This window comes from Vidua macroura, chromosome 12, assembly GCF_024509145.1.
Source record: "Vidua macroura isolate BioBank_ID:100142 chromosome 12, ASM2450914v1, whole genome shotgun sequence".
In the NCBI taxonomy this organism is placed as follows: domain Eukaryota; kingdom Metazoa; phylum Chordata; class Aves; order Passeriformes; family Viduidae; genus Vidua; species Vidua macroura.
In genome coordinates this window covers 10,770,087-10,797,824 of record NC_071582.1, presented here as the reverse complement: position 1 = coordinate 10,797,824, position 27,738 = coordinate 10,770,087, and the positions used below count along the sequence as shown (strand labels likewise).

The 27,738-nt window shown below is 38.0% G+C and overlaps 1 protein-coding gene across 7 annotated transcripts in view; it reads left to right on the top strand.

Annotated features, from left to right (window-relative positions):
• Nucleotides 1–1,925: 1,925 nt before the first annotated feature.
• DMXL2 (Dmx like 2) overlaps nucleotides 1,926–27,738 on the top strand; it is a 58,819-nt gene continuing 33,006 nt past the window's right edge. For all 7 annotated transcript variants that reach the window (XR_008438927.1, XM_053987913.1, XM_053987915.1 and 4 more), the window contains exons 1-19: nucleotides 1,926–2,050; nucleotides 10,033–10,158; nucleotides 11,881–11,952; nucleotides 12,623–12,701; nucleotides 13,365–13,521; nucleotides 13,898–13,964; nucleotides 14,697–14,875; nucleotides 15,195–15,378; nucleotides 16,649–16,823; nucleotides 17,573–17,812; nucleotides 17,929–18,206; nucleotides 18,373–19,069; nucleotides 20,711–20,832; nucleotides 21,900–21,989; nucleotides 23,360–23,477; nucleotides 24,212–24,331; nucleotides 24,793–25,020; nucleotides 25,646–27,325; nucleotides 27,625–27,735. Coding sequence is in view for 6 of the 7 variants with exons in the window: in XM_053987913.1 (XP_053843888.1) it covers nucleotides 1,964–2,050; nucleotides 10,033–10,158; nucleotides 11,881–11,952; nucleotides 12,623–12,701; nucleotides 13,365–13,521; nucleotides 13,898–13,964; nucleotides 14,697–14,875; nucleotides 15,195–15,378; nucleotides 16,649–16,823; nucleotides 17,573–17,812; nucleotides 17,929–18,206; nucleotides 18,373–19,069; nucleotides 20,711–20,832; nucleotides 21,900–21,989; nucleotides 23,360–23,477; nucleotides 24,212–24,331; nucleotides 24,793–25,020; nucleotides 25,646–27,325; nucleotides 27,625–27,735 (4,810 nt within the window). In the remaining variant the exon portion in view is untranslated. The remainder of the gene's footprint in view (nucleotides 2,051–10,032; nucleotides 10,159–11,880; nucleotides 11,953–12,622; nucleotides 12,702–13,364; nucleotides 13,522–13,897; nucleotides 13,965–14,696; nucleotides 14,876–15,194; nucleotides 15,379–16,648; nucleotides 16,824–17,572; nucleotides 17,813–17,928; nucleotides 18,207–18,372; nucleotides 19,070–20,710; nucleotides 20,833–21,899; nucleotides 21,990–23,359; nucleotides 23,478–24,211; nucleotides 24,332–24,792; nucleotides 25,021–25,645; nucleotides 27,326–27,624; nucleotides 27,736–27,738) is intronic.

Here is a 27,738-nt window from a genome sequence, read left to right as displayed (position 1 = left end):
AGAAATCACAGTCACACAGACTAAAAATTACTTTAATGTGATGTATTTAAGTCACTAATAAGGAAGAATGATTTCAGGTGGGTAAAACAATCTGTCAGCAAAACTCAGGTAAAATATTTGCTTTCAGGAAGAATGTGGAGGCCTTATCTGCAGATACTTGCAGAATGACTCTCGCTCAAAGTTCTGTGCACAGAGGTAGCCACGTTTCCTCAGCCACAAGAGCTACAGTCAGACTTACTCTCATCAGGTGACAGACCACTGAGCTGAAAAACAAAAATCTCACTCATCCTGTGTGTACCTAGCAAGACTGAACCAATCCTGCAGGTACTCAGCTTACTCTGAAGACTCCATGCCACCAAAACCAGGAAAACCCTTTCCTTTAGTTCACGCTGTTCATTCTCATTACAGCTGCCAATCCAAAAGCCAGCTGCCCTTTTCAGGCATTAGCTGGACTTAGTTCCACTCATTAAAACAAACAAACAAATATCCCAACCAAAACAAAAAAAGCCCCACCAAGCACTTTTTGCCTTTAAGTCCTGTTGCAGGTATTAAAAAAAAAAAAATCTCACTCAAAATAATAATCAGTTGTAAATTACACATCTTATGTGGAAGAGCCTTCAATCAGAAAATTTATGGAATAGTGAGCTGAAGCACATGAACATTAGATAGTGCTCTCATGTGTAACCAGGTCAACTGAAGGTTTAGATGCTTTTTTCCTTTTTCCTTTTTGCGCCAGCTAGAGACACTGTGGCCTTTTTAAATGGGATTGTCTATAACAAGCATGGGAGTAGACAAAATCTGAAGTGTTTTCTTGACAATTCCTATGGAACTTGACTTTGTGTTTCTTTACCTCTACACTTTGAGTAGTATTTCATTTATGTAGTAAGTGATGTACACTTTTAAGAAGCAGTACAAGGCAAGAAGAATCTTGTAGTCTTGACTCAGGCAATACTGCCATAGACTTTAAAGGAGTGGGAGCTTTGCAGCTTCAATTATTAGCAACGGTGACTCTATTGACCTAGGACAGGAAAACAGAGAATGTTCCTTATCTCATGACACACAGCACACAGAGTATTTTTATTCCCCCACTCAGAGATTAGAATCCCTTCCAAAAGATTTCCCAGATCCAATCTTCTTCCACACCTCTGAGACAGAGAAGGATAGGGATACTTAAAGGCTTTAGTTTTCAAGAGTGTTTGGCCTTTATTACAAATAAAGCAGCAAAAGCCTGGCCGTATTTTCTGCGAGGTGCACGAAATTTAACTGAACTCCTTAACCAAAGTCCCCACACTGCGAGCACGTCCCTGCCCCCGCTGCGGGCACTGCTGGAACGACGCTGGTACATTCCCGAGAGCATCCCAAGCTCTCTGGGATATGACCAAACGAGAGGATCCTTAACGGAAACAAACCAATCCACCCTCAGAAGCACTATACACACACACAGACGTGTGTATATGTATATATGTATGTATGTGTGTGTGTACGACTAACTACCGAGCGGCAGCCGTGCGAGCCGGGCGGCAGCGCGCCCGCACCTCCCGTGCTGAGGACACCGCGCTCCCGGGACACGCCTCCCCGCCGCCCCGGGCCGGAGCGCCGCCGCCGCGGCAGCCGAACGCCGCAGCCGTGCTCCCGTCCCTGCCGCCCGAGAGGCGAGTCCAGCCCCGCTCCCGGCCGGCCCTCCCTCCTCACGGCACCGACTCCTGCCCCCCACCCCTCCCCCTCCGGCCCCGCGCGCGCGCGCGCGCCCTTCACAACCCCTCCGCCCCGCCCGCGGGCACGCGCACGGCCGGGCCCGCCTCCCGCGCGCGCAGAGGGCGGTGCCCGCGCGCGCGCGCGCCTCACCTGATCCGGGCGCTGCCCGGCGCGTGCGCCGCCACGCGCGCCCCCCCCGCCCGCCCCTCGCGCGCGCGCGCCCGCGGAGCCATCCGGGTCCCGGCGGCGCGGCGGGGCCGGGGCCGCGATGCATCTGCACCAGGTGCTGACCGGCGCCGTGAACCCCGGCGACAACGGGTACTCCGTGGGCAGCGTGCAGGACACCCCCTTCACGGTAACGGGCGCCGCGGCCGGGGCCGGCCTGGGCACGGCGGCCGTAGGCCCGGCGGCAGCGGAGGGAGGGGAGCCTGGCGGGCGGGGGGCGCTGCGGGCGGAGCGGGACCCGGCGGGTCTGGGGGCAGCCGGGGATCGCCTGTCAGCCCTGGCCAGCTCCGTCATCTGTCTCAGCCGGGGAAACCCCCGGGTGTGTGTCCTCGGATTTCGCTGGTGTCTGTCTGTATTTTTTAATTTTTTAAAATATATTTGTGTGTGTGTGTTTATATCTCATCTGCAAAGCGCGCCCAGTCAGTTGCACTGGGGTTCTGACGAAGCCTGCCCGCTATTGATGAGCGTCTGCCTTCCATTACTGAGGCTGATAAAACACAAATTTGTCAAATGCTCCTCTCAAACTAGAAAAGAAATAGAAACAGATGATAAAGAGATACGCCAAGTGAATTTCAAGAGCCCCGTAGTTTATAAAACTATTTGTTTCTCATTCACAAGCTATTTTGATTTATTGTCAATTTCCAATGTCAATTTCACTCCGTTAGGTTATGTATGCTTGGTATGCTTTGATTTTAGTGAGTGATCAGCTTCTGCAGTGTTTTCCTGCTGCCATCTAATCAGTATCTTATTCTTTAGGTATCACTTGTCTTACTGCATTTTATATTAACAAGATTATATCCCAGGCACAAACCAATTCCAAGCAAAATGATGCAGAGCATCCTTTTTGGTGTAAGATAAATGTCAGCAGACTCGTGAAACATTTAAAACTTGCAGTGAATTACCATAGATATCTTATTTCAGTAATGAATGCTGGAGAGTCTTAAGAAATAAAAGGTGCCATGTTTGACTTTATTTTCCTGGTTCTGCTGCTATGCAGCCATACTGCTATTAAAGGGGCCTCTGTTACTTTTAATATTTATATAAGAAGTCATTTACTCATATTTGCATTCTTATGTGTTTCTTTTTACTATGACAATTTGAAAAGTCAATCAAATGATATTATGCAACACAACTTTATGCTAATTCTTGTCATAGTTTTGATAACATCAGTAATGAATCATAATGTATATTGTGGTTTATACAAGAATTTTCCAAGAGCAAAGGTAGCATCTTCCAAAATGATGCAGGATTGCTTGGTAGGATTTTAATTATGGAACTACATATAACAGACCACACTGTTTCTCTGGCTGCTGTATCCAATTTTTTTATAATACAGTAAACAAGGAACTAAAGAGATAAGTATGTTTTATAAATGTATCTTCTGGACTTCCATAGCTGTAACTTTCTTCTTTGCTTTTTCTTCATTCTCTGTATTCATGGTATTGTTTCCTGCTCTTTTAGGCCTTGATCCTAGAGTAAACGGTAAGGTTAAAAACTGTCTGCAAACAGTTTGGGGTCTTATATCCAGATTCTTAGGAAATTGGTTACCTGTGTGACTTAGTAGAATCATAATCTACCATTGACTGCCAGCAGTTCATTGGTGCCTAAGCTCAAATTCTGTCGGTCGACATCACCTGTATGGGCAGAGCTTTGTGCTCCCAAACCAATGAGCTCTTTGGAGCCAGAACTTCAGCTCAGATCCTGAGGCAGGTTTTGCAGTTCAGGTAACAGAGCGGTTCAGAGACAGATTCTGCAGACCTGCTCTGAAGCCCCAGCACCTGTCAGGCACTGGCACAGAGCACCAGCAGAGCAGGAAGAGGGCAAGGGAGATGTGCACAGCACGCTGTGACTCCTTGGGTGTCTGTGGGAATCCATAGGGCTGTGGCACAGGAGCTGCTGTTTGTGTGCACATGTGCCCACTCACGTTTTGGTTGGTGTTTGGGCGTTGAGAATGCGTGAGAATGGTTCAAAATTGCTACAACTGATTCATCACAGGCACTTGAAAATACAGCTTTTTTTGTGTGCAGAAATGAATCACTGCTGTTAAAAATACTCTGCTTAACAGCAGAATAATAGCTTGGGTATGTATATATATGTACCCACTAGTTAATAGGTTTGGAACTATTTCCCTTTTTTCTTGAGGAGGAGTAGGAGAAGAAACTTCCTCTTAAGATGAATGTACTTTAGATGCCTAAGTCCAGCAATCTTAGGATTCTGAGAGAAGAAACGCATTTTCTTCTAACCTGATTAGGGACATTACAATTCTCAGGTTCTTCATTCTTCCCTTCTTCTTTGGTTTGTCCTTGGCTTGTTTACATGACTCCTTGCTGGGGATAAAGGTAAGCTTTTAATTTCCAAGTCGGTGTAACTAGAGGGAAGATGATAACACAATCTGACTCAACTTTTTTAAAACTTTGGTAAAAGTCATCTAGTCATCTAGCTTTCTGAGAATAAGACAGGGAAAATAATTTTTCCACTGTTTTTTTCTCCGCCTGCTAAAACATAGGTGGGAATCCACCTATGGACTCCCACAGACACCATAAAACTGTAGAGATCCAAAGACATAGAGACAGGTGTCTGTAGGCTGGCTACAAAGGTTTTGTCAGTGCTTATTCTGGAATGTGCAGAGTCTTTTCCTCCCTCAGCTCCCACATCTGCCTGCAGCAATCCTGACATATATCCAGCCTTTCCCAAGGAAGGGCTGAGGCACAGAGATGTGTGGTATGCCTGCTGGATGGTCTGGTAGAGCAGATAATACACAGGAAAAACTGTTGGAAGGGTGATTAGAAGCAAAATAGCTCCATAATGCTGTCTTGTACCAGACGGTCTCCTCAGCCTCCTTCATCTGAGCTCTGGAAAAGATACTGCTTCAGCAAAGGGTTGAAGTACTGAATGACAGAAGTTCTGGGAATAATTCTGTGCACTCTTCAGCTTGCTGTTAGTTCATGTTCTCATTTTAGCAAATATTGCTAACTGTGTTCCACAAGAGCGTTTACAGAAGGTTGAGGGTTGAGCTTTAAGCAAAGGGCCTTACAGCACACACAGCCTTGACAGAGAGATATCTATACCTCACAGTCCAACTGGCAGCTAATAAGCTTTTAAAGGTAGTAAAATGCATTTTTCAAACCACAGCTCATTTCATTTAGCTTTTGTTCTGAAAGAGCTGGTTAAGCAGCTACAGCAGAATGTAACTGTTTCTAAGGTTAGTCTGGGTTTAAAAATGAATAGATAAAAATAACTATGTCATTTACCTAGAGGCTGGATTCTGTAAGTATAAAAATTTCAAGTGTCAGACAAACAGGAAATAATATTTACTTCTGCACTAATTGCACAAAATACAAAATTATGAACATTCTTAATGAAAAATCAGAAGGTCAGATTTTAGGGGTATCTAAGAACTTTACTGATAAAAGTGAGAAAAAATTCATTTATTATTTTGCATTTTTGAAAAGGATAAGCTTCTTAACATATTTCATGACAGTACTGACACTTGGCCTGGAGCTGCGTGTGGTGAATTCCAGAAGCTGTTGCAGATGAGTTTCCCACACCCCTGTAAATTTATTACCTCTCTGAAACCAGCAAAATCGTCATTCACACAGTTGTCCACAAGATACAGCAACTGAGAATAGGCTTTCTCTGCTGTGTCAGGTTCTCCTACTTTTTCACTGCTTCATCCTTCTTAAAACACTTATTTGCAAATCCCTCTCAATTATATATTACTATCTACATATATCTATATGTTCTGCACTGTTTTTATGTAAACTGGATTAGAGATGCTTAATATCTCAATCCTTACTAAGTTCTTTTATCTCTGTATGTTTAAGCATGTTGTAAAGTATTTAATTATGAATTTGTCTGAAATGTCAGCTTAAGAAAGCCTATTTTACAGGCCATGGGCTAGTAGTAAGTTAAGAGTTGTTTCTCAGTTATTTTGCTGGTTTGCATTAAGTGTATGTAATTCTAGTAGTACATGGAAGGAGGAGGGGGAGGAAGTGTAAACGTTGTGTCCATTGATGAGAGCTTGGAAGCGGTTCAGGATTCAGGTGTCTTCATCGCTAAGTGGAAGGTGGAGGAATTTCTGCCAGAAACTTAAAGATGAGTGTTGTTTTACTAGAGGAGCCCTTTAAGCCCCATACAGACTTTCAGGTTTTAATTTATGTAATTTTAGATGTTTATGATTTTTTTTGTAATAGCATTGTGGGCTGATTCTGTTTCTTGACATCATTTGCCATCTCTAAATGCCTCTGCACCCCTGATAGCGCACACAGGAGTTTGAGGACTTGTGTTTTATTGTGCTTATGCCAAATTTGTAAAGAGTTGCAGGTTATAGAAAGATAATTTTGTTAGCTTTTTTATACAGAGAAAAGTATTTGTATAAAGAAAAACCAAGATGAGAATGTGAAGGAATATTTTTTTCCCTGTCTCTTAGTTCCAGAAGCAAACTGGAAAACATGAGCAGCTGAAAAAGACAGAAGCATGTTCTGCTTTCATATTATCTGAAAACTGAGGATATAGCATTAACTCTTACACCAGAACACAATGTCCTACTTCTGTGTGGTGCTCCTGCATTCAATTAATGTTTTGTAATTGTTCATTTCAGTGGTCCCAGATCTTGACAGATAGAGCAGACATTGGCAAACTACAGCTTATTAGTTGCTTATGGATCCTGCAAGTCATCCTTGCATTCTGGCGGTTTTGCAACTCTATTTAATTTTCTCCTTGAAGTTATCAGCGACATTAGAAATGGAGGTTGGCAGATACTCCCTGTGGGTGGTTCTTACTGCACTTGTTTTGTTCAGTCACTGCTCATAATTCTGTTTATTTAAGAGCTCTGTGCTTCTCTCATCCATTACTGTATCTCAGTGCTGTATTTTTCATCTTCCCTGTCTGTATGGCTTACCAATTTTCCATTCCTTTTATCAGGCTAGGCAGATTGTTAGTCTGCTACCACCAGTATTGTGGCCTTTGTTTCTCTGGCAGGAGAGACCTGTGGTGGCACAAATGACCTCATGAAGATGTTGTCAGCTGAATCCTTAAAAAGGAACTACTGATGTTAAATATTATGACACTTCCCCGTTCTTTGTCATGGGGTGTTTCTGCTGCATTACCAGCTTAAAGATGAAAGAAAAGAGGATTTAACAGAAAAGTGTTCTCTTCAAGTATAAACATGTTAATATAATGAAGACATCAGAAAAGCTGCATAAAAGCAATCAAATGAAAAACTTGTATTCAGGCACATAACATGAAATATGAAAATGTCTTTCAGTACATAAAACTATATGGACCTTTTCCAAACGTGTGTTCTAATGACTTTACTTCGTAAAATAATTTTAAGATTTCATATACTTTCAAGAAATAAGTCGCATTCTTAGAACAAATATCTGCACTCTGAAAATGACCCCAGAACCAAGAGATAGCAGCACTTGCTCTAACAACCTAGAGCTGAAGGCTGGTATCCTGCTGCTGGGAATGGGTTCTGCCTACCCCCCTAACCAAGGGATCTCCTCTGTTGGCACAGGACGCTCAGGTTGCTGAGTCACTTGTTGGTGCAGCAGTAAACACAGGCAAAGAGTAGGATGGCTGCAAGTGACAGTAATAAGATTTCACAAAGGAAAGAGATCTCTGTGTCTTGATGAGTAAGAACCACCTTTTTACTTAACTGTGTAAAAATATGCTAAATAGGTAATAATGAGCTGAAAATTTAATGCTTTGTTGGTGGAATAAGTGCAGGTCAGGGACAGGAGAGATGAAAAACTAAAATGTTTGAATAGAAAGACACTAAATTCTTTTGCTTCACAGAATAAATAGACATAGCCAAGTATAAAATATTTTCTGTTTCATGCATTATGAGTTATACACACACATACAATGGGCATGTTTAAGAACACTAAGCATAAGGAAATCTAAGTTGAGAAGTCTTTTCCTTTTATAATTTCTGAGATACACATAAATAATATTGCTAATAAAATTGCAACTAATGATAAGTTATGTATAATGTAGTTTGAAATTTGCAACTCAAGTTATGAATACAAACAGTGAATAGGGGATTTGAAAGATATAAGTCTTGTTTTAAGTGGATCAGCACCTCTTTTTATTTAGATAATTTGAGTCACATCTTTTAGTAGGTTTATATTGGTAGTTATGAAGAAGACTATTGAAAAGAAGACAAGTCAATACTTTTCTGTTTTAATGCTCACTCTTTGAAGTTTGAGTAGGAGAATCAATTTCATGTGAATATTCGAATTTTGAATAAATTATTGGAACAAGAGGATGTGCTTTTATTTTCCTGTCTACTTTTGGGCATTCACATTTTGGTCTTAATCTTCTTCCTTCTTACTAAGGAGCCTACACTGTTTCATCCAGTATTCAACACTGCTGGTGAAGCTTGTTTTATAAAGAAACTCTCTATAAAAATAGGAAAGCAACAAAACAAAAGGACTTTCTGTTCAATGACAGAACTTATTTCAGAATCTCATTTTTCATTCTCTTACATTCTGGAAATAATCCTATTCAATTTTAATAATAACTTACTCCCTTCCAGACTGAGTCTAATGATCACATAGCCTAGTCATCAAGGAGCTGGGATATTCTGTTACACAGATAATCTCCCTCCAACAACCTTTTAGCAATCCTGCTTACATTGTGAATCACTCCGGGATCAGTTCCTCAGAGCTTCCCAGAACAGCAGTGTGGGTTATTATGTCTCACACAACACTGTGTCACTCTATTTTTGTGAGATGACCTTGGAAATCTTTTAGACAATCTATCTTATCTGCAATTTTCATTTTTGTGTGTGCAGTTGTATGGTGTGTTAATTTCTGGGGACTGAGTTTCTGCTTTGCTGCTTGCATTGCTGTTTCCTTCTGTTTCATGCAGTGACGTACTTTCACTAAATTAAGTTCTCTTTTTCAGCCTTTCTCACTTGTTGCTCCTTCCCAGCAGAATTAGAAGTAGGCATAGAAAGTCATGAGACCTAAACTGTCCATTCTAATTCCAGTGGTTGTCTTGCACCCTTATTTTAGTGCAGCCACCCAGGGGCACTGGTGGTAAATCAATACAAATACAATTTTTATACATTAACAATAAAGTAGCCTTTACACTGATTGATCTCAAAGGAGAGGGCAAGGACTGACTCAGTATTTTAGAAATTATTGTGAAAAATCCTGTGGACAAGTTAAAGTGATAAGTAATTTTGTACCATCTGAAATTCACTGTGGAGGACTTGCACTCTCTGCTTAACTCAGCTGTTGTAAAATTTCTGCCTACTGTATTGGAATAAATGGAAAACTTACTTTAAGGAAAGAGACTTCCAGCTCTAACTGTAAAAGGCTTAGTGGAGATTGATCCTAGGGAGAGATTTCCGTGCCTGAAGGTGGGAGCTCAATGGGACAGATAATCTGGAGTGATTAAACTTTTTAGAACAGGTGAAAGGTTGGCAGACAGGTATATATTTATCCTGCCAATAAAAAGTGCTGCAGGCTATCACTGTTCTATAGCTACTACATAAACAAATTCTTTAGAATATAGAGTGTATTGCACAACAGTATATCCAAAAGAAATATTTGTTGTTTTACAGTCCTATGGTAATGTGCACTTCTTAAAACTCAGAAAAGCCCAGAAAGTACATTCTTATAGAAAAGAATCCCTTAACAATCTTGATTTAAAAAAAATAATAAAGAAGGCAGACGGGGGTATAAGACACATCTATTGAAGAAAGGTATGTGTGAATTCACTAAAAAAGGCTTGACTGACTTGCTCAAAGAGGCAACAAGAATTGGAGGGGAGAAAAAAATTAACTAAAACCTAAAACAAAAAAAAAGAAAAAGTAAACAGAGAGCTCAAGTTCTCTATATAAGTTTAGTAGGAGTTTGGTTGGTTTGTTTACTGTTTCTCTTTGCTGTGATTTAAACCCTGGTAGAGTTATGGTCGTCCTTGCTACTTTGTTTTTCCTTGTTGCTCATTGAATTAGTGAGGAGCAAGCCCACTACATTGTAACTTGCTGTTTAACTGGGATATTCACAGCTTCCAAAAACATCAGTTCTGTATCAAGCGTTCAGTTAGCTTTTAAAATAAAGCTAACTTTATTTTTATTTCTTTTAAAAATTATTTCAGGCATATGGCTCTGGTTGTGACATTGTTATTCTGGCAAATGACTTTGAATGTGTGCAGATTATTCCCGGTGCTAAACATGGAAACATCCAGGTCAGTTGTGTGGAGTGCTCCCAGCGACAAGGCAGGGTAAGGATTTTAATAAATCTCTATCGAATTTTTAAAATTTGAGAATTTTAAATTGAATAATTGCAACATAATACATGAAAGGAATGAAAGAATTAATTTCACAACAAAGATCATGGTTTACTGATCTGGGACTTTCTGAGTAACACCTCTTGTGTTAGTCTTTCAATTTATCAGTAATTTGGGGGAGTGAAGAAGGTAGAGGAAGCAGGAGACATGTTGGAACAAAGGTTTTATTCTCTTTCTGGGACCTGCAATAAGAGGTGTCACAAAATGTGGACAGATGCATTAGTTACAGTAGAGTATCAGAACTGGAATGCTACTGAAATGATGGTTACTGGCTCCATTTTGTGTGCTTCCATCTAACTAAAGAAGAAATGGATAAATCGTTTATCTATACATAGATATACACATATGTGTATGTATCTGTGTGTCCTGCAAAGTAATGAATTTGAAATACTTACATTTTAGAAAGGTTTCAGCACATTTAATGTGTTTAGAAGTGCTATACTATGAGCTGTCATGACTGCATGGCCCCTTGATTTGCTTTGTGGTTTCATTTTAAATCCCTAAACAATGCTAGAGAGGTTAGAAAGAGGATGGGAAAAAATTTCTAGGAGTTCCAGTAGTGCACTGAGCAAATTTTGTTTGTCAGTTGTCACTGCTGACTAGAATTAGCCAGGTAAAAATTGGTACCAGTACTGAGGAAGCCCTAGTTAGGATTTGGGCAGATTTAGTTGGCAGAGCCCTTGAACTTCAGCAATGCAGTCCCAGTAAGAGTGGGAGAGAGATTCCAGCTTCAGAGGTGGTCCCTGCAAAACCACCACAAACCCCTGGGTGGTTCTGCATTCAGGACTCTGAACTCAGGTCTGTTCTTTACTTTGGAACTGACTCTGTTGTTGCAACCTTCTCTCCCCCTCCCCCTATGGAAGAAATAAATTTCATAATAAATGTCGTGAAACTTTTGCATCATTTCCATTTTGAGGAAACCAGATCCTGGATGGGAAGGAACTTAAACAGTTTTTCTTTTAAAAATCTTTTAAAGAAGAAAGAGGAATTTTAAAGATAGTTAAAAGTACTTAAAGGATGTGAGTGTTAGGAACAGGCCCAGATAAATACCTAAGAAATACTATTTTGTGTTTAGAGATTTCTGTGAAATAAGTGGGTGAAAGAAACTGAGGGGTTCAATGGCATATGTACTTCAATTTTTCTATTTACCATTTATCTCCTCTCAAAATGTATTTGAATGTTAAAAATCGAATTGCATTTCTTTCTTCTTCTTGTAACTATTATTTACTGGTTTAGTGATACAGAGTGGAATCTATGGACACAGACACTAATAATTAATGCATTAGTTAGCTGTGAAGTACACAGAACATGAGCAGAAGCAGTGAAGGCATCAACTTTCTCTTACTCATTAAAAGTGATTGCCCTAGAAGAATGTGACTCTGTTTGTGCCACTGAATGAGATGTCTGCCCTGTTTAGAGTTAAAATGTGAAAGGTGGGCTTCTTCAAGAGTATGTTTTCCTCAATTGCCTTAAGAATATATACCCATAACACAGTTAATTACATTTGTATTAACTTCACTTTTCAATAACCCTGGCACATAGAAGAGGTACTGGAAATTCTTTAGCTATTTTGGAATACTAAGGAGCACTTATTCCACTTGCCTCCTAACCTTACATTTTGAGTCTTCAACTTTTTTTTTCCTTTCCTTTCCCCAGATTGCAGCATCATATGGAAACGCTGTTTGCATTTTTGAACCACTTGGTATAAATTCTCATAAAAGAAATTGTGTAAGTGTGTATTTCATAATTTTAATTCTGTTTAGGCTCTTAGAAGAGGCAAAAGTCTGTCTACAAGTTATTTTTATTATATTATGTCGGCACACAACAGAATAATGGATAAACAGTTTCCACCATTCATAATACAACTGGATGGGTAGACTCTCCCACTGAATGAACTGTGGACTGCACTTCTCCTAAGTTCCCAACATCTTGTTCTTGAGTCTCATACTAGAAAGGCAAGCTGGTATTTCATACTTGAAGAGGTTGTCAGAGGTGCAGTACAGAAATACAACAAAGACTTGTTTAGTGCACCCAGACTTGTTTTAACAGCACAGCCATGGCCAAGCACTCAAGCACTGAGGATGTTCTCAAGCAGATTTCACAATCTTTATGGCAGCTATACTGCCATCCCTTATGTTTCTGTATGGTCACAGTAGTTCAAAGTAATCTGCAGAAATCGTTGTATGTGGGACAGGTCCAGATCTGGTTTGCAGGGCACCCTAGGATGCACTTATATTTTACAAAACAATTTAAATACATATTAAAACTAGATTTAGCAATCTACCACTGAATACTTTTGCAACAGGCTTAATAGCAATTTCATGTAGAAAGAAATACCAATATTTTTATTTTTTGCTGTTGATGTGAGAATTAATTCTTGACTGTTTTTACACTACAGCAGCTAAAGTGTCAGTGGCTAAAAACTGGGCAATTCTTCCTCAGTTCTATGACTTACAACCTGGCCTGGGATCCTCAAGGTAATGCATAATTTGTGAAGTATTTGGTCAACATTTGTAGATAGAATGACTTGAACACAAAATGTTTTTAATGTAATAATGTAATAAAGTGAGAGCTTGAATATGCAGATTTTAAATTACCTCTTCTCAGGCAGTGTTGCATAAAATGTGAGGCTACAGTTAACATTTGTTAGGATGCTGTGCCAAGTATTTGCATCTCTTATGTAAGATCTTAGTTTGGGAATCACAGTGTTGTTAACTGACTTAAATTATCACTAATAACCACTTAAATAAAATTTTAGCACAAATAAAGTCAACAATGTACCTCGATATGAATCTTTATAAGATGTCTGTGTATTTATTTGAGATGTGAATAGCTATTAAGCGTCTGCAACATTTATTAGTAAATACAATTCTATGATTCAAAGTTCTCCTTTTAACAATGCAAAAAGAGGAGCTAAATAAATAACCTTGGTATTCTTTCTTAAAAGATACTATAAATTCAAAATGTTTTAATAAAACCAGCTGGGTGAGATGATGGAATACCCTATCATATTTAAATTGGACTAAAGTTTAGCTTTCAACCTGTTCTGGATAATTCACAACAAAATATGATGAGAGGCTTCATTTTTCAACATACCTTCATCATCCTGGTTCCATAGCTTTGGTATCACTCCCTTGCAGGTAACAGGTTATTGACAGCAACAGACTTTTTGCAATTGTGGGCCCCTCCGTCTGATGACATTCTGGAGGAAGATGAAGATGATGATGCCAGCAATCAGATCAAAGATGATAAAGTTCTCCCGGTTCTAAATGACTGGAAATGTGTCTGGCAGTGCAAGTGAGATAATTTTTGTTTTAAGACAAATTGCAGTGATACCTTGTCTATATTTTAAAATGTGCTTTTAAATACCCTAAAATTCAAACAATATAAGTTATTTCAAATAAAAAATCCTCACTCCTATTGGATCTAACCTAGGCTTTCTGTACTTAAACCAATTTTTGAGCTGTCTTTTCAATAAAGTATGAAAATACTTTTATGCTCCTGCTATTCAAAAAGTATGCTTAAAGAAACAACTATAAAATACTTATTCTAATTTTTACTTAATTTAATATTAAATTTAAATAGTTAACAGTAACACTGAATCAACTGAATACCTATGGAGTAATATTTTAGAATAAATAGACCTTACTTAACTTCCTCTTATGTTCTGTAGGACTGCAACATCAGTACATTTGATGTCATGGTCTCCTGATGGTGAATATTTTGCAACAGCTGGGAAGGTAAGGACAAAAAAGAATAACTGACTTTTTGCAATATTTTTTATTTGTTTGACAAAAGTAAGTAATATGAATAGTCCTGGACCATACATTCTATGGTAGTCTTAGCAAACGTAAATTATGATCTCATGTAATGCTGTGTTTTTGTGTAATTCCGTGGATTTTAGCAACAAGAAATTGGATTTATCTATGTACTCTTACTGAATACATGAATGAATGACAGTGATACAGGCTTGTATGTTTGTATGTGTAATATATATATATATACATATATATATATATAATTTTTTATATGTAGTATACTTAGATGATTTTTCAGATAAACAATTAAAATAATGAGATTGTTATGATAGAGCACATACACATTTAAACTGGTGTAATATGCACATGTCTGGATAAATTCAAGAAGGTTTTTATTTAGTGAATTCTGGGTTCAGTTATCAATTCTATTTCAGTTTGCAATAATTTTGTCAAATCACTATTCAAGCTAAGTTTTCAATTAATAATTCTCTTTAATGTCACCCTTTCATTTGAATCATTCCTTTTGGTTTACAAGTCTCAATAGGTAAGCATTTTTTCCTTGCACCTACTGTTAGTTGAACAGTGAGATGAATTTTAGTTCTGAGCCAAGTTTTCGTGAACAATACCAGAACAGCAGTTGCTTATTGCTTGTGATTTTCTTTTTGTTACATTTTTAATTATAGCTACCCCCTGGCTTTTTATTGCTTTACCTAGGATGACTGCCTCTTGAAGGTTTGGTATCCTATGACTGGTTGGAAGTCATCTCTTCTGCCCCAAGGGAATGAAGAAAAGAAAAAATGCTCAGAGGATGTGCAGTTTTCCTTTGTTTATTTGGCGCATCCCCGAGCAGTGACAGGATTTTCCTGGCGGAACATCAGCAAGTACATGCCCAGGTTTGAAAGCTGCCTTTTTTCAAAAAGCAAGCAAGCCTTTGATCAGATGTTTTTTTAGCATTCTGCTTAATGTTTTGCCATCAAGAGCATGAGACTTCTCTTCTTATACTTTCAAGAAACAAAGCATACCAACATCTTCCCATAAACTTCTGTATCACCAGGTTTAATAACGATACTCACATTAACCTTCAGTTACGGGAGAAGCAGAAATTTGGATAGAACAGTAACTACTAAATTCTTGTACAATCCCCTAATTTCTGCTGTGTCTATGTAGCTAACTGAGTTACCCAGGCAGTAATTTTGCTGTCTCTGCCATCAGGGGGTTGGTCTGTAATGTGTTACTCACATCATGCCTTGATGGCATCTGCCGGCTGTGGGCAGAGACGCTGCTACCCGAAGATACTCTCCTGGGGGAGCAGATCTGTGAAACCACCACTTCCAGCATCAGCAGCACCATCTCTCAGTCTGGAAAGCAAAAGGACACTATACAGCATGCACTAGAGGTACATGTAAATACTTAATTTGTGAAATTTTTATTTCACGATTCTTAAAACTTTAAATATTTAAGGATATAAAGCTCTAAGAATGTATATTATGTAATCTCTACATGCATAACAGAATAACCTGAATTATTCCATATCAGGTTTTGAAGTCTATTACTAAACACTGAAAAAGTCAGAGACTCCAACTCTGCATTCAAGCACCATGGTTTTAAAACTCAGTTTGCTTTTTCTATAGTTAACAGTGATGGAAGAGACAATATTCAGTGTGGAATGGTAATGATGGTATCATTCTGATTGGGTCTGAAAGTCTGCAATTATAAAGACAATGAAAAGAGTAAATGAACTCTTTTAAATTCTAGTTATTTCATTAGATAATTTTGTTTCAGTGACAGTCTTATAGTCTTAGTGAGTCTATTAAGTTTACAGTAAGAGAAAACCTGTCTGTAGAAGTGGCTGCTCCTGTTGCTTAACAAGCACCTTTTTCCCATGAGAAAGTGCATACCAAAGATCATCTACAGCCATAAATACCTGTGTGAGAATGTTTCAATTAAGCTGTGTATGTGTGAGAGTGTCTGAGATAAAAGAGAAACATCTGTTCTGCCATTTAGTTGTGTGATTGGTCAGTCTTCTAATCAGTAGCTGTGTAGTTGATCCTTCTTGTACACAGAAGAAACATAAATATTCAAGTGTGTTTAATAAAGACAATCCCGCTAGATGACAAAGTGGTGGTCTGTTATCCTCAATTGCTACACTATCAATATAAAAACAAGAAAAGATAAGAAAACAAAAAAAAAAAAAAACCCGCCCCACCACTCATTTGTAGACTATTACAATCAGACCAAGTTTTTACTTCTTAAATATCATGACCATAATTACACTTCGGGCTGTTAAATCAGTTGTGCTCTTTACATGCTCTCAGAGATTTTCAGTCATGCAAAAATAATTACTTATAAAGTTATATCACAAAAGTTGCTGCATTTAGGTTGTTTTAATCTTGTTCATGAACGTTGTGCAAAATCCTGTGTATTTTTGTGGTGTTGTTGAGTAGATAATAAAAGAGCTTTTAGAAGACTGTTAGAAGGGCTTTACTTTTAGGTAGATCAGATGTACATAAGTGTTACTAATCTGTGTTGAAATATGTTTAAAATAATCCTTTTGAAATTAGTCTTCATTTCTTTGGTAGAAAGAAGCTATAGGTTTTATGTAAGTGTAACTTTTTATCTTACAGTGTTTTTGGTATTTATTTGTTTATTTTTTATAACTACAACAGACAATTCATCATTTGAAAAATATGAGAAAAGGACAAAGGAGATCTTCAGTTCTTGTTACCCACACAGATGTACTGCCAGATCAGCAGGGCACTCATGAAGTTCAGCGTCACATTTCCCATCAAGCAAATGCACTTGGTCACTTCCACATAGCAGCAAGCATCAACCCTAATACAGGTGAAACACACACACTTATTAGACTGCAATAATGTATTTGCACAACATGAAAAAAATAAAGGAAGCTGAGCTTTGCCTAATGAAATAGAGGGAACTTGTAGGAAGTCTGTTATTTGGCATAGAGTTTAAGACAAATTAAGCTGAATTTATTCTGAATACCTTCAGCACCTTTATGAGCAAATTAAATTCATCTTTGCAGATGAGAAGGCAAAAGAAGCATAAATTTCCAGTCTGGATCGTGTTTGATTCTTGGATTTGGGGGCTATGGTATATGATGAATAGGGTAATTGCATCCTACAGAATGTAGTGATTGAAAAAGAGCTGTATCAGAGTCTTGGGTGGGAAACCAGCTGCTTTTTATAGAATAATGCAGAATATTTTTAAAGAAGGAAAAGATTAAAGAGCAGTGACATGCTATACCTAAAATCCATACACAAAAGTCAACACTGCAACATATGAAACTGAGCAGTTAAAACCACTAAATGTCATTTGCCATTCACATAAGAATAAATTTTCATGTACATTTATTTACCTTAAAATATCTTTACTGTTTTCATTACAATTGGATGAAAAATCTTGATCTTTACCTTTTTTAATCTTGCAGGCACAAATTATGTTATACCTAAAATAAGTGAAATGTGTGTGTGTACATATATATATGAATAAAAAGATGAGTGGTTAATATATGGCTTTATATACTTTTATATAGTTTAATACATAGGGTTTTTTTTGTTTCAAAATGTCCACAGATATTCCTTCGGTGTTGGCTGGAACTGCTTTTAATATAGACGAAGGAAGTGGAGGCTTTGTTGTCCACTGGCTGAATAATAAAGAATTTCATTTTACATCCTCTATTGAAGTATTCATGCAGCATCTAAGACAAATTTCGGAACAACAACTAGAACAAGATTTTGATATTGAAGCTGAAGAGGAAGAAGAAACAGAAGAAAAAGAAAAAGAAAAAGGCTTACATATGAAGTTAGATCATGGTTAGTAATCTGGTTAGTTCTGATCAGCTAGTACTACTAGCAGATTAAAAAATACTGTGTTTTGAATGGAAACTGATAGGGAAATCTTTGCATAAAATGGCGCATTTCTGTTACAGATTTGTCAATAGACAGAGAATCAGAGACAGGGACTGGTACAGGCTCTTCAGAACATGAAGATGGAGAAAGAGAGGGAAGCCCCAAAACATCTTTGCTAGCGGGCCCACGTCTGCCTCTGCCGACAGTTTTGTTGGACCGGAAAATCGACTTGCTCCTAACGGAATGGAACAGGAATCCAGATATGCTTTTTACTATCCATCCTGTTGATGGTACCTTTCTAGTGTGGCATGTGAAGTATTTAGATGAATACACTCCAGGCATCTTTCGACAAGTTCAGGTATGGTATATGTGAAAGGGTTTTATTATTTTTGATGTTAACATTGTCCTTTGCTTTAGAGCTGAACATCAGTAGGAATTTCAAGTACTTCCTGTAAAACAGCTAGCATTTATTCAGGCTGAAGCCAAGTTCATATATTCTAATTGTTTTTTTCTTCTTTTTTTAGGTTTCATTTTCTTCTAGGATTCCTGTTGCATTTCCATCTGGAGATGCTAGCTCCCTTAGCAAAAATATTATGATGTATGCCTGCCCTGTCTTTGTAAAAGACAGCAGCAGTGCTGCACAGCAGAAAACAATGGACTTTCCAGATAATAGTGTAGCAAATAAAGGACCAAGCTTTGCCCAGGACAGTGCAAATGTGAATATAATTTCTCCTGTGGTAATGATGATTTCCAAACATATAGATGGCTCTCTAAACCAGTGGGCAGTTACTTTTGCTGATAAATCAGCTTTCACTACAGTGCTAACTGTATCTCATAAGTTCAGGTACTGTGGGCACCGCTTTCACCTCAATGATCTGGCCTGCCATTCTGTTTTACCACTGCTGCTGACGTCTTCTCATCACAATGCTCTGTTAACTCCTGAGTCAGACACTTCCTGGGACTCCGACAGGATAAACAGGATGATGGATCCTGTTAAACATAAGAGAGGTTCTTCTAAGCAGCAGCTTAAAAATGCAGCAACCCGTACATTCCATGACCCAAATGCAATCTATAGTGAGCTGATTCTGTGGCGAGTAGATCCCATAGGACCTTTATCCTACACTGGAGGAGTGTCTGAGCTGGCTCGAATTAACTCTCTTCACACCTCTGCTTTCTCTAACGTAGCCTGGCTTCCAACACTAATTCCCAGCTATTGCCTTGGTGAGTATACCTGGCATGTTTCCATATAGAGTTAACACTGTGAGTTGTAGAATTAATTTGTTAAAATAAATTGCTGTTTTATTTGGAGTGCATTTACATTAACTTTTCAAAAATTTCCTTTTACTATGCAAATTAAGCATTTTTACTTTGTTAGTGGCTAAGCTACTGCAAATCATTTGCAATGGTCTGAGTGTGTCTGCAGTCCCTGTGGATCAGCTGCCACTCAGGAACTCCTTTGTGTGAGTAAGCACTCCTTGCTCCCACAGAGAACAAGATGCTGCCTTTCCCAGCACTTCAGGCAGCTTCCTTGAGTGCTCTCTGCATTGATGTGGTTTGCAAATTCAGGTGTGCTGATGGCTTAGGGTGCTGGCCACGTGCAGCTGCAGGGGCAGTGGCTTGAACAGAGCTACTATTTGGACCATCTGAACATCAGAACTGTAGGGGAAGAGTTCCAGCCAAAATCAGCATTATCAAATTCCTTTAACATGCTGGCTGAAAACTGCTTAGGAGGTCCTGAAACAGTACTGAAATTCTTCAGACCACCAGAAGCTTACAAAAGCCCAGTTGGAACCCAAGATATTTATAAATAAATAGACTACATTAACTTTACAGAACTGCAAAGAACACTTTTTCAGAGGTCAGGCTGTACAACATCTGATGTGTGATGCCCCTGGCCAATTCTTCATTTTTTGTTTTTAATTTTAGGGCTTTCCACTGCAATTAAGAAAATTACTTCTACAAATGTTACTCTATCCAGCCACACAGATACTTATTTTCTAATTATCACAAAGATGCTGTTGACGTAGTTGTCATCTTTGTATACAGTACTAAAAGCCATTTTTACTGTCGGTGTAGCATTAAATTTTATACTAATGCAAAGTTATAAATACATAATATATTTGATTTAAAATAAAACAAATACATTTTCTCTGCTTACTGGGCTGTCTGTATCCCACAAAGTGTTCTAAATACAAATAATGAGCTGCATTCTTGTAGTTTGGAGGAAAATATATATCAGAGTGTCAAGCCTGTTATATATACTGTTGAGAATCAAAAAAAAGACTCTCTTACAATTTTTCATATCTTATTCAGAACTGTAGACAGATCTATTTCTCCCTCCACTTTTATATCTGCACTTTCAACTTCAGGGCAGAAGGGAATATTCATAGAGGTTAATTTTATGCAAAGAGCCTAGAGTCAACAAACAAGGAAGAAAGCTATGGCTGAATAGTTTCCCCTTAGACTTGTACCCTGAATTGTCTGTGACAACCTTGGGAATCTGGAGTTGGCTCTTCCAAGCAATGCCCTGTAGGTGACAGTGAATCAAATATCACCAGAGTAAAGAATGGCAGCATTCCCTTAGGTGTACTACAGACTGTGAGTAGTGTTTGTAAACATACATGAGTTCAGCTTAGATTATTGAACCTTTTTCAGGAGTCCTGGGTACATTCATGAACAGAAAGGGAATTATTTCAAAGTTCAAATGATGTTGTATTAATGCACACATTTGCTTAGGTTTTTTGCTTCAATGCTTTATGAAAATTGTTTGAAGCATGTTCACATACTGAGGATTGTAATAGACTGCCTGATGCCATTGACTGCCATTTTTTACTTCATGAATTTTTTTGTGTCTTCTATTAGGTACCTATTGCAACTCTGCTAGTGCTTGCTTTGTTGCATCAGATGGCAAAAACCTGAGGCTCTATCAAGCTGTTGTAGATGCACGAAAACTTCTGGATGAATTATCTGACCCTGAGTCATCTGTAAGTTTTATGTAGCAAACGTTTGGTTTGAAACTGTTAAGATACAAGTAACATAACTCACTTTTTCTCCCTTCAAGTGGTTTGTCTTCCTTTAGTTCTGTGTGCTTTTTGTGCCATTCCATGTATAGATCTTATGCATTGCATCTTGCATAGTTGCATGTTTTGCAGCTGTCCTTAAGCAATAGCAGAAAAAATGCAGCTATTACTACTAAGAGTGTCTGCACTCAACCAAAATTCCCCATATAAGTTTCCCCAACCTGTAGCAAGTAGGAAAAGGAAAAATAGGATTTCTTAGTTTGTCCTCTCAGAAAAGGGGATTCAAGAGCAAGAAGGAAGATGAAAACAGAAAAGCAAGGCTGAGGTGTATCCACTTAAGTTGCATCTATATATGAGGAAGGGCAGAGATGGTGGAATATAAGGGAATCAGCTAAGGGTCATATTAGCTTTCTGTTTTTCCAATAACTAATTTTTTCATTCTTTTGATCTTTCATTTCTGTGACTTTAGGAAAAGTAAAGCCTGATCTTGTACTGTTATTGTATAAAGAAACACATCTTTAATTTTTTCCCATACTTCTGTTGTTTTTATAAACCATCCTGCAAGACAGGGCCTGTCAGTATTCAGATCAGTCTGAAGAATCTGTTCTAGAAGCAGTGACTATGAATGTTCCAGCAAAAATCAATAGAGCTTTCAGTATATATAAGCTGTACTGAAGGTGTTTTCTACATGTTGTGACAAAACCTGAAGCTTGAAAAAGAAGTGAAATGGTATATTGTTTCTCTTTGCACAGACACATTATGTGTGTTATGCAAGGATAAATCTTTAAATTAGCAATATTTAACTTCCATAAAAACTGGTGTTTCATGCCCACGAAGTGCTACTGACTCACAACAGTGCACATGCTTTGATAAATACATTATTCATGAGTGTCAAAGTGACAACTGCAAGAGCTCTGTTACGGTTTGTGCCAACAAGAAAAAATTGAAGCATCAGTTTATCATAAGCAACTGCAATTTTCTTCTGTCTGAAGGAAAAATATACTAATTCTACTCATTTTTCTCTGTTTCAGAAACTTATTGGGGAGGTGTTTAATATTGTGAGCCAGCAATCTACTGCTCGACCAGGATGTATCATTGAGCTCGATGCAATAACTAACAAAGTAAATAAATTGTTGACTCTTTAAGGGTATCACATAAGGGTGTTTGAGAAGTTTATTTGTTAATTAGCCTAATCTGTTGAAAAGACATAAAAGAAACCACATTTTTCTATAGTGACAATGACTGCCTTGAATTTTTTTGAATATTGAGATGCCGTGAGCATTTTACTATGCCAACTTTTTGTTACATGCTAAGAGCTCAAAGTACATTTTTAGAGTAAAGCTATATTTTCTAAGCATAATTATTGAAGAAAACAAAACTTTACTAAAGAATGGTTTCCATGGTATCATAATTTAAAGGAAATAATTACAATCCCCTCAAACCCAAACAAACAAAAATAAATTTTAAATAAGTTTTAAAAGCCCAAACCTAAAAACTAGATCTAACTATCCAAAATGTAAGAATGATAGCCAGGTATGACTTTAAGCTTTTTGTGTTTGTATTGTAAAATAAATTTAACAATTAACACAGCTATACTTCTCAATAAATGAGCAGGTAGGATAATTGAACCTTCTTCTTACTCAGTTATTTTGATGATACATGCTCCAGTCCTGTTTTCTGTTAGCAGCCTGTAAAAACAGTAAGTTTTACCAATTTTAATTAGAAAACTGTGGAGTTTTGACATTTATAAATAAGTATTTCTCTATTGCCAATAAATTTCTGTGTCTTTTATATACCAATAACATATAATCTTCAAATTTAAGATCAGATTTACAGAACATTTTCCTATAATTTTTATAAATGAGTGCAAGAAATACCATCTTGTTTCTCTGGGGAAAAAAAAGGTGTTCTGCAGCATAACTTTGCCATCACTGTATTTTGGGGATGTATTTTTCCTTACGAGCAGGGAAGGATTTCACCATGAGCAGCCTTCTCTGTAGCAAGGTAGAGTTACTGCAAAGAAATATGTTGCTGTCAGGAAAGTCAGATGTTAAGATACCTGAGAGAAGGAAAATCTGCAATTTGTTCCCTTTTTCAGATTTTCCAAGCAATTCACTGCAGACATGTCCTCCCACTGAAGTGGGATAAAAGTCTGAGACTTTTTGCCACTGTCATTTATTCAACACCAAAGAAATAAAAATGAATCAGATACTAATTCTTCTGTCAATAACTGCAGCAGAAGTGTTATTACAGAATTTGTCTATCCTGGCAGACCTTGGTGAAATTATTTCAATATACAAATGATGAGTTCTAGAACATGCTGTTCATAGTATGAAAGGAAAATATTTGGGTTTTCTGATGATAATTTTAAACTTTATAAAAGAAAGTCTTCCTCATTGGTAGCTAGATTGCAGAGAGGAAATAATTAATTGCATTAATACTAAATTTTGCTGTACTGTTCTGGAAGCATAACAATTGCTCAATGTTTCAGTGTGGCTCAAACACACAATTGCTTCATGTCTTCCAAGAAGACTTCATTTTGGGATACAAACCACATAAGGAGGATGCGGAAGGGAAGGAAACTGAGATATTTTTCCAGCCATCACAAGGTATATCATAAACTGTAACTAATATTAATTAAATTGGTACCAAAAATGTAATTCAGGAATACTAAAATCTGGCTGGCATGTGGTAATTTACTTTTAAATGATAATCTGTAAAATGTATTGAAATGGCTGTTATGTATTGCTCATATGAATTGTTGCTAAATGGTGTTAAATAAAAACTTTCTAATTGCTTAGAGTGAAACAGCTTATATGACAAAGTACATTTTTCAAAGTGTTTATGTTGAACAGAACAGAAGCACATTTTCTGCATCAATAGGTATTTGCAGGTGATGATGTCAATATATCTGGCTTTCAAGTTAAGACAGTGGAAAGTCACTGGAAAGTTTGGTAGTAGACTTAAAACTTCAAAAGAAAAAGGAAAACAGGTAGAAGAGTATTTATAAACTGGCGAAACAGTTCAAACTGAATGGAAAGGCAAATATCTAATAAATTAGATTTGCCATTAATACTCCGATTGTAAGTCAGTATCTATTTTGTAATTCTTCTGTTGTCATGAGCAATGAAAATGTCAATTAAAGCATGCTACTAATGATACTGTTTCAATATTTTGTTTTATAATCTAATTATTTATTTCAAAGATGAAAATAGGGGTTTTATTGTCAGTAGTTTTTAGAGAATCTTTTGCTGTGGAAAAATTATTTAGGTTAAATATAAATTTCATGACCCTAGAGCAATAGATATGCTTATATAGTATATATGTGATATGTAAATTACAGGGTATCGTCCACCACCTTTCTCAGAGAAGTTCTACCTGGTAGTAATTGAAAAAGATAGTAGTGGCTGTTCTGTTCTTCAAATGTGGCATCTTCATCTCAAATCTGTGCAAGCCTGTTTAGGTGAGTGAGTGATTGTAATTTTCTTAGACATTTATATCATATTACTTAAGATAAAACAAACTTTGGTGGTTTATTATAAAACAAATTATATCACCTTTGCCCAGCAGAAGCCTAAATATGAAGAATCTTCTGAATAATATATCAGTGTAATAGAAGCAGTAAAGTTCATTACAAATATTGATTGCATTCTATACTACTAACAATATAAAATGTGTTGATGGGATGAGTAATGTACTTAAGCAGTGGCTTCTTTATTTGAAACTATCAGTATTTCAGAATGTTATGGATGTCTTAAATGAATAGTCACAGCATGCAATAAAACTGACACAGCATGCACACATCATATAATTATTTTGTGTGCAACTTGAGCTCTTGTAAAAACAAATAAATTTGATTATCAGATTCATGCTTTGTCCTTACAAACAATATTTAACACTGCTGACATTTTTTTTTTTATACAGCAAAACCAACTGAAGCATCTTCAGCAGATAATAAGCTTAGTGTACCTGAGCAGAAGACTGTGGATTCTTCTCCAGATGTATCACCTGGCATAAGTCCCATACCACGATCTTCATCAATTGCTAACCTTCAGACTGCTAGTAAACTCATTCTGAGCTCCAGACTTGTGTATAGCCAACCCCTGGATCTTCCTGTTGGTGTGGAAGTAGTAAGAGCAACTCCTTCAGCAGGTAACCTTAACAATTTTTGCTGTACAGTTGATCCACTGATTTATCTCCTAGTTTATAGAATTGTATCTGCCCAGCCTATATTCCGATTTACTGATACAGAAAACACAAAGGACAGAAAAGGTGCTTTCAAATCATCATGCCCATGTCATGTTACTCTTCTGTAAATGTATCAATTCCCCACAGGAACACAGTTCCTGAAACTTACTGCTCTAATAGTTGGAAATGTAACTTTCAGTGTTAATCTATTAATGAACAGTTTATACCCAATTGCTCATTTGCTAGAATTCCTGTATTTGATATATAGTGGGTTTTTTACCTGATGCACTTACCCTCCTTCTGTTTGTCTTTGTATTCCTCTCATTGTTCTAAGAGCCCTTCTCTGAATTAGTTCAGTTCCAGTTTATCTTCTTTGAATAGTAACCAGAAATGCAGATGATAGGTAATGTTCAAGCTGCAAGACTGTTACCAGCTCTGATATTATTTGCCCTTATCCAAATCCAAATTAAAAAAATAATTCCAGATTGTAAAGTTCTCTAGCAGTAGGTAGACAGTGTTACATCTGCCTTAATCCTATAGGCATTCTACTGTCTATTACTAAAAGTAAATATGTTTGTTCTGACTTCAGGTCACTTGAGTTCCTCATCAATATACCCTGTCTGCCTCGCACCTTATTTGATAGTAACGTCCTGTTCGGACAACAGAGTGCGGTTCTGGAGATGCACTGTAGAGACTGACCTGAACAGCAAAACTGAGGAGAAGGAGACGTACCACTGGAGAAAATGGCCTTTAATGAATGATGAAGGGGAAGACAACAGCAGTACAGTGAGCATAGTAGGAAGGCCGGTTGCTGTTAGCTGTTCTTACACAGGACGTCTTGCAGTAGCATACAAACAACCCATACAGCATAATGGGTTTGTTTCCAAAGAATTTTCCATGCATGTTTGTATACTTGAATGTGAGTCTACTGGAGGATCAGAGTGGGTTTTGGAACAGACAATTCATCTGGATGATTTAGTTAAGGTTGGAAGTGTACTTGACTCAAGGGTCAGCGTGGATAGTAATTTATTTGTTTACAGTAAGTCAGATGCTTTTTTGAATAAAGACAAATACCTGGTGCCTAGTATCAAGCATTTGGTGCATTTGGACTGGGTTTCAAAAGAAGATGGTTCACATATACTGACAGTTGGAGTGGGTGCCAACATCTTCATGTATGGAAGGCTTTCAGGGATTGTAACAGATCAAACCAGCAGTAAAGAGGGAGTAGCTGTCATCACCCTGCCACTCGGAGGGAGCATAAAACAAGGTGTGAAGTCAAAGTGGGTGTTGCTGAGGTCCATTGATTTGGTTTCATCCGTGGATGGCACTCCTTCCCTGCCTGTGTCTCTATCTTGGGTGAGAGATGGAATACTGGTGGTGGGAATGGACTGTGAAATGCACGTTTATGCCCAGTGGAAACATGCGGTCAAGTTTGGTAATGGAGAAAGCGATGTTTTTACTTCTGAAGACTCAACAACACAAGATCCATTCAAAACAAGTGCAGTAGTGAAGAAGACCAGTGTAATTGATGGGGCAGGTATTGTGGATGATGTTTTTGGCACTCCAACTGTAATTCAGGACGGGGGCCTCTTTGAAGCTGCTCATGTTCTTTCACCTACTCTACCCCAGTATCATCCAACCCAGTTATTAGAACTGATGGACCTGGGTAAAGTTCGCCGAGCCAAAGCCATTCTGTCGCATTTAGTTAAATGCATTGCAGGAGAAGTTGCAATAGTCAAAGACACAGAAGCTGGAGAAGGGACTGGTCCTAAACGCCATCTTTCTCGCACCATCAGTGTGAGTGGCAGTACTGCCAAGGATACCATTACTGCTGGGAAAGATGGTACCCGAGACTACACAGAGATAGACTCAATTCCCCCACTGCCACTGTATGCACTGCTTGCTGCAGATCAGGATGCCACCTATGTTGCCGAAGAAACTTCTAAAATACCTCAGGGCTCTGAAGACCATGCAAAGAGAAAAACAGAGGATCAGTACTCAGATCTGTTCCAGATTCAACCTGTTACAACCGAAGACTTTATAGATTTTGAGCCTGAAAAGAGGGAGAGTAAATCCAAAGTTATTAATCTGTCACAGTATGGGCCAACTTACTTTGGCCGAGAACATGCCAGTGTCCTTTCAAGCCACCTGATGCACTCAAGTTTGCCAGGCCTCACTCGACTGGAGCAGATGTTCCTTGTAGCTTTGGCAGACACTGTGGCCATGACAAGCACTGAACTAGATGAGAACAGAGATAAGAATTACTCAGGTTAGTAACTGACATATTATTGAATTGATATTCTTGTTCTTCTCAGCAAAGGTAAATTTAGTCCTTGGGTATTTTGGGATAACAAAGCTGAAAGCTAGCATCACTTATTGAGGTTAGATACAGCAGGAAAGAAAAACAGATGGTAAGTATCTACTTGTAGTTCATATGTAATAAATAACTTGTAGTTCAGGTTCTCAGCAGCCTTAGAAACATACATTCCTCACACACTGTTGTGATAATTTGTATCTATGTCTACTGTAGTCAGCTGCATGTTTAAAAGTGTTTTCTCTACGGCACAGGAAGAGATACGTTAGATGAATGTGGCCTCCGGTACCTGCTGGCCATGCGCCTGCACACCTGCCTGCTGACATCCCTGCCTCCCCTGTACCGCGTCCAGCTGCTCCACCAAGGTA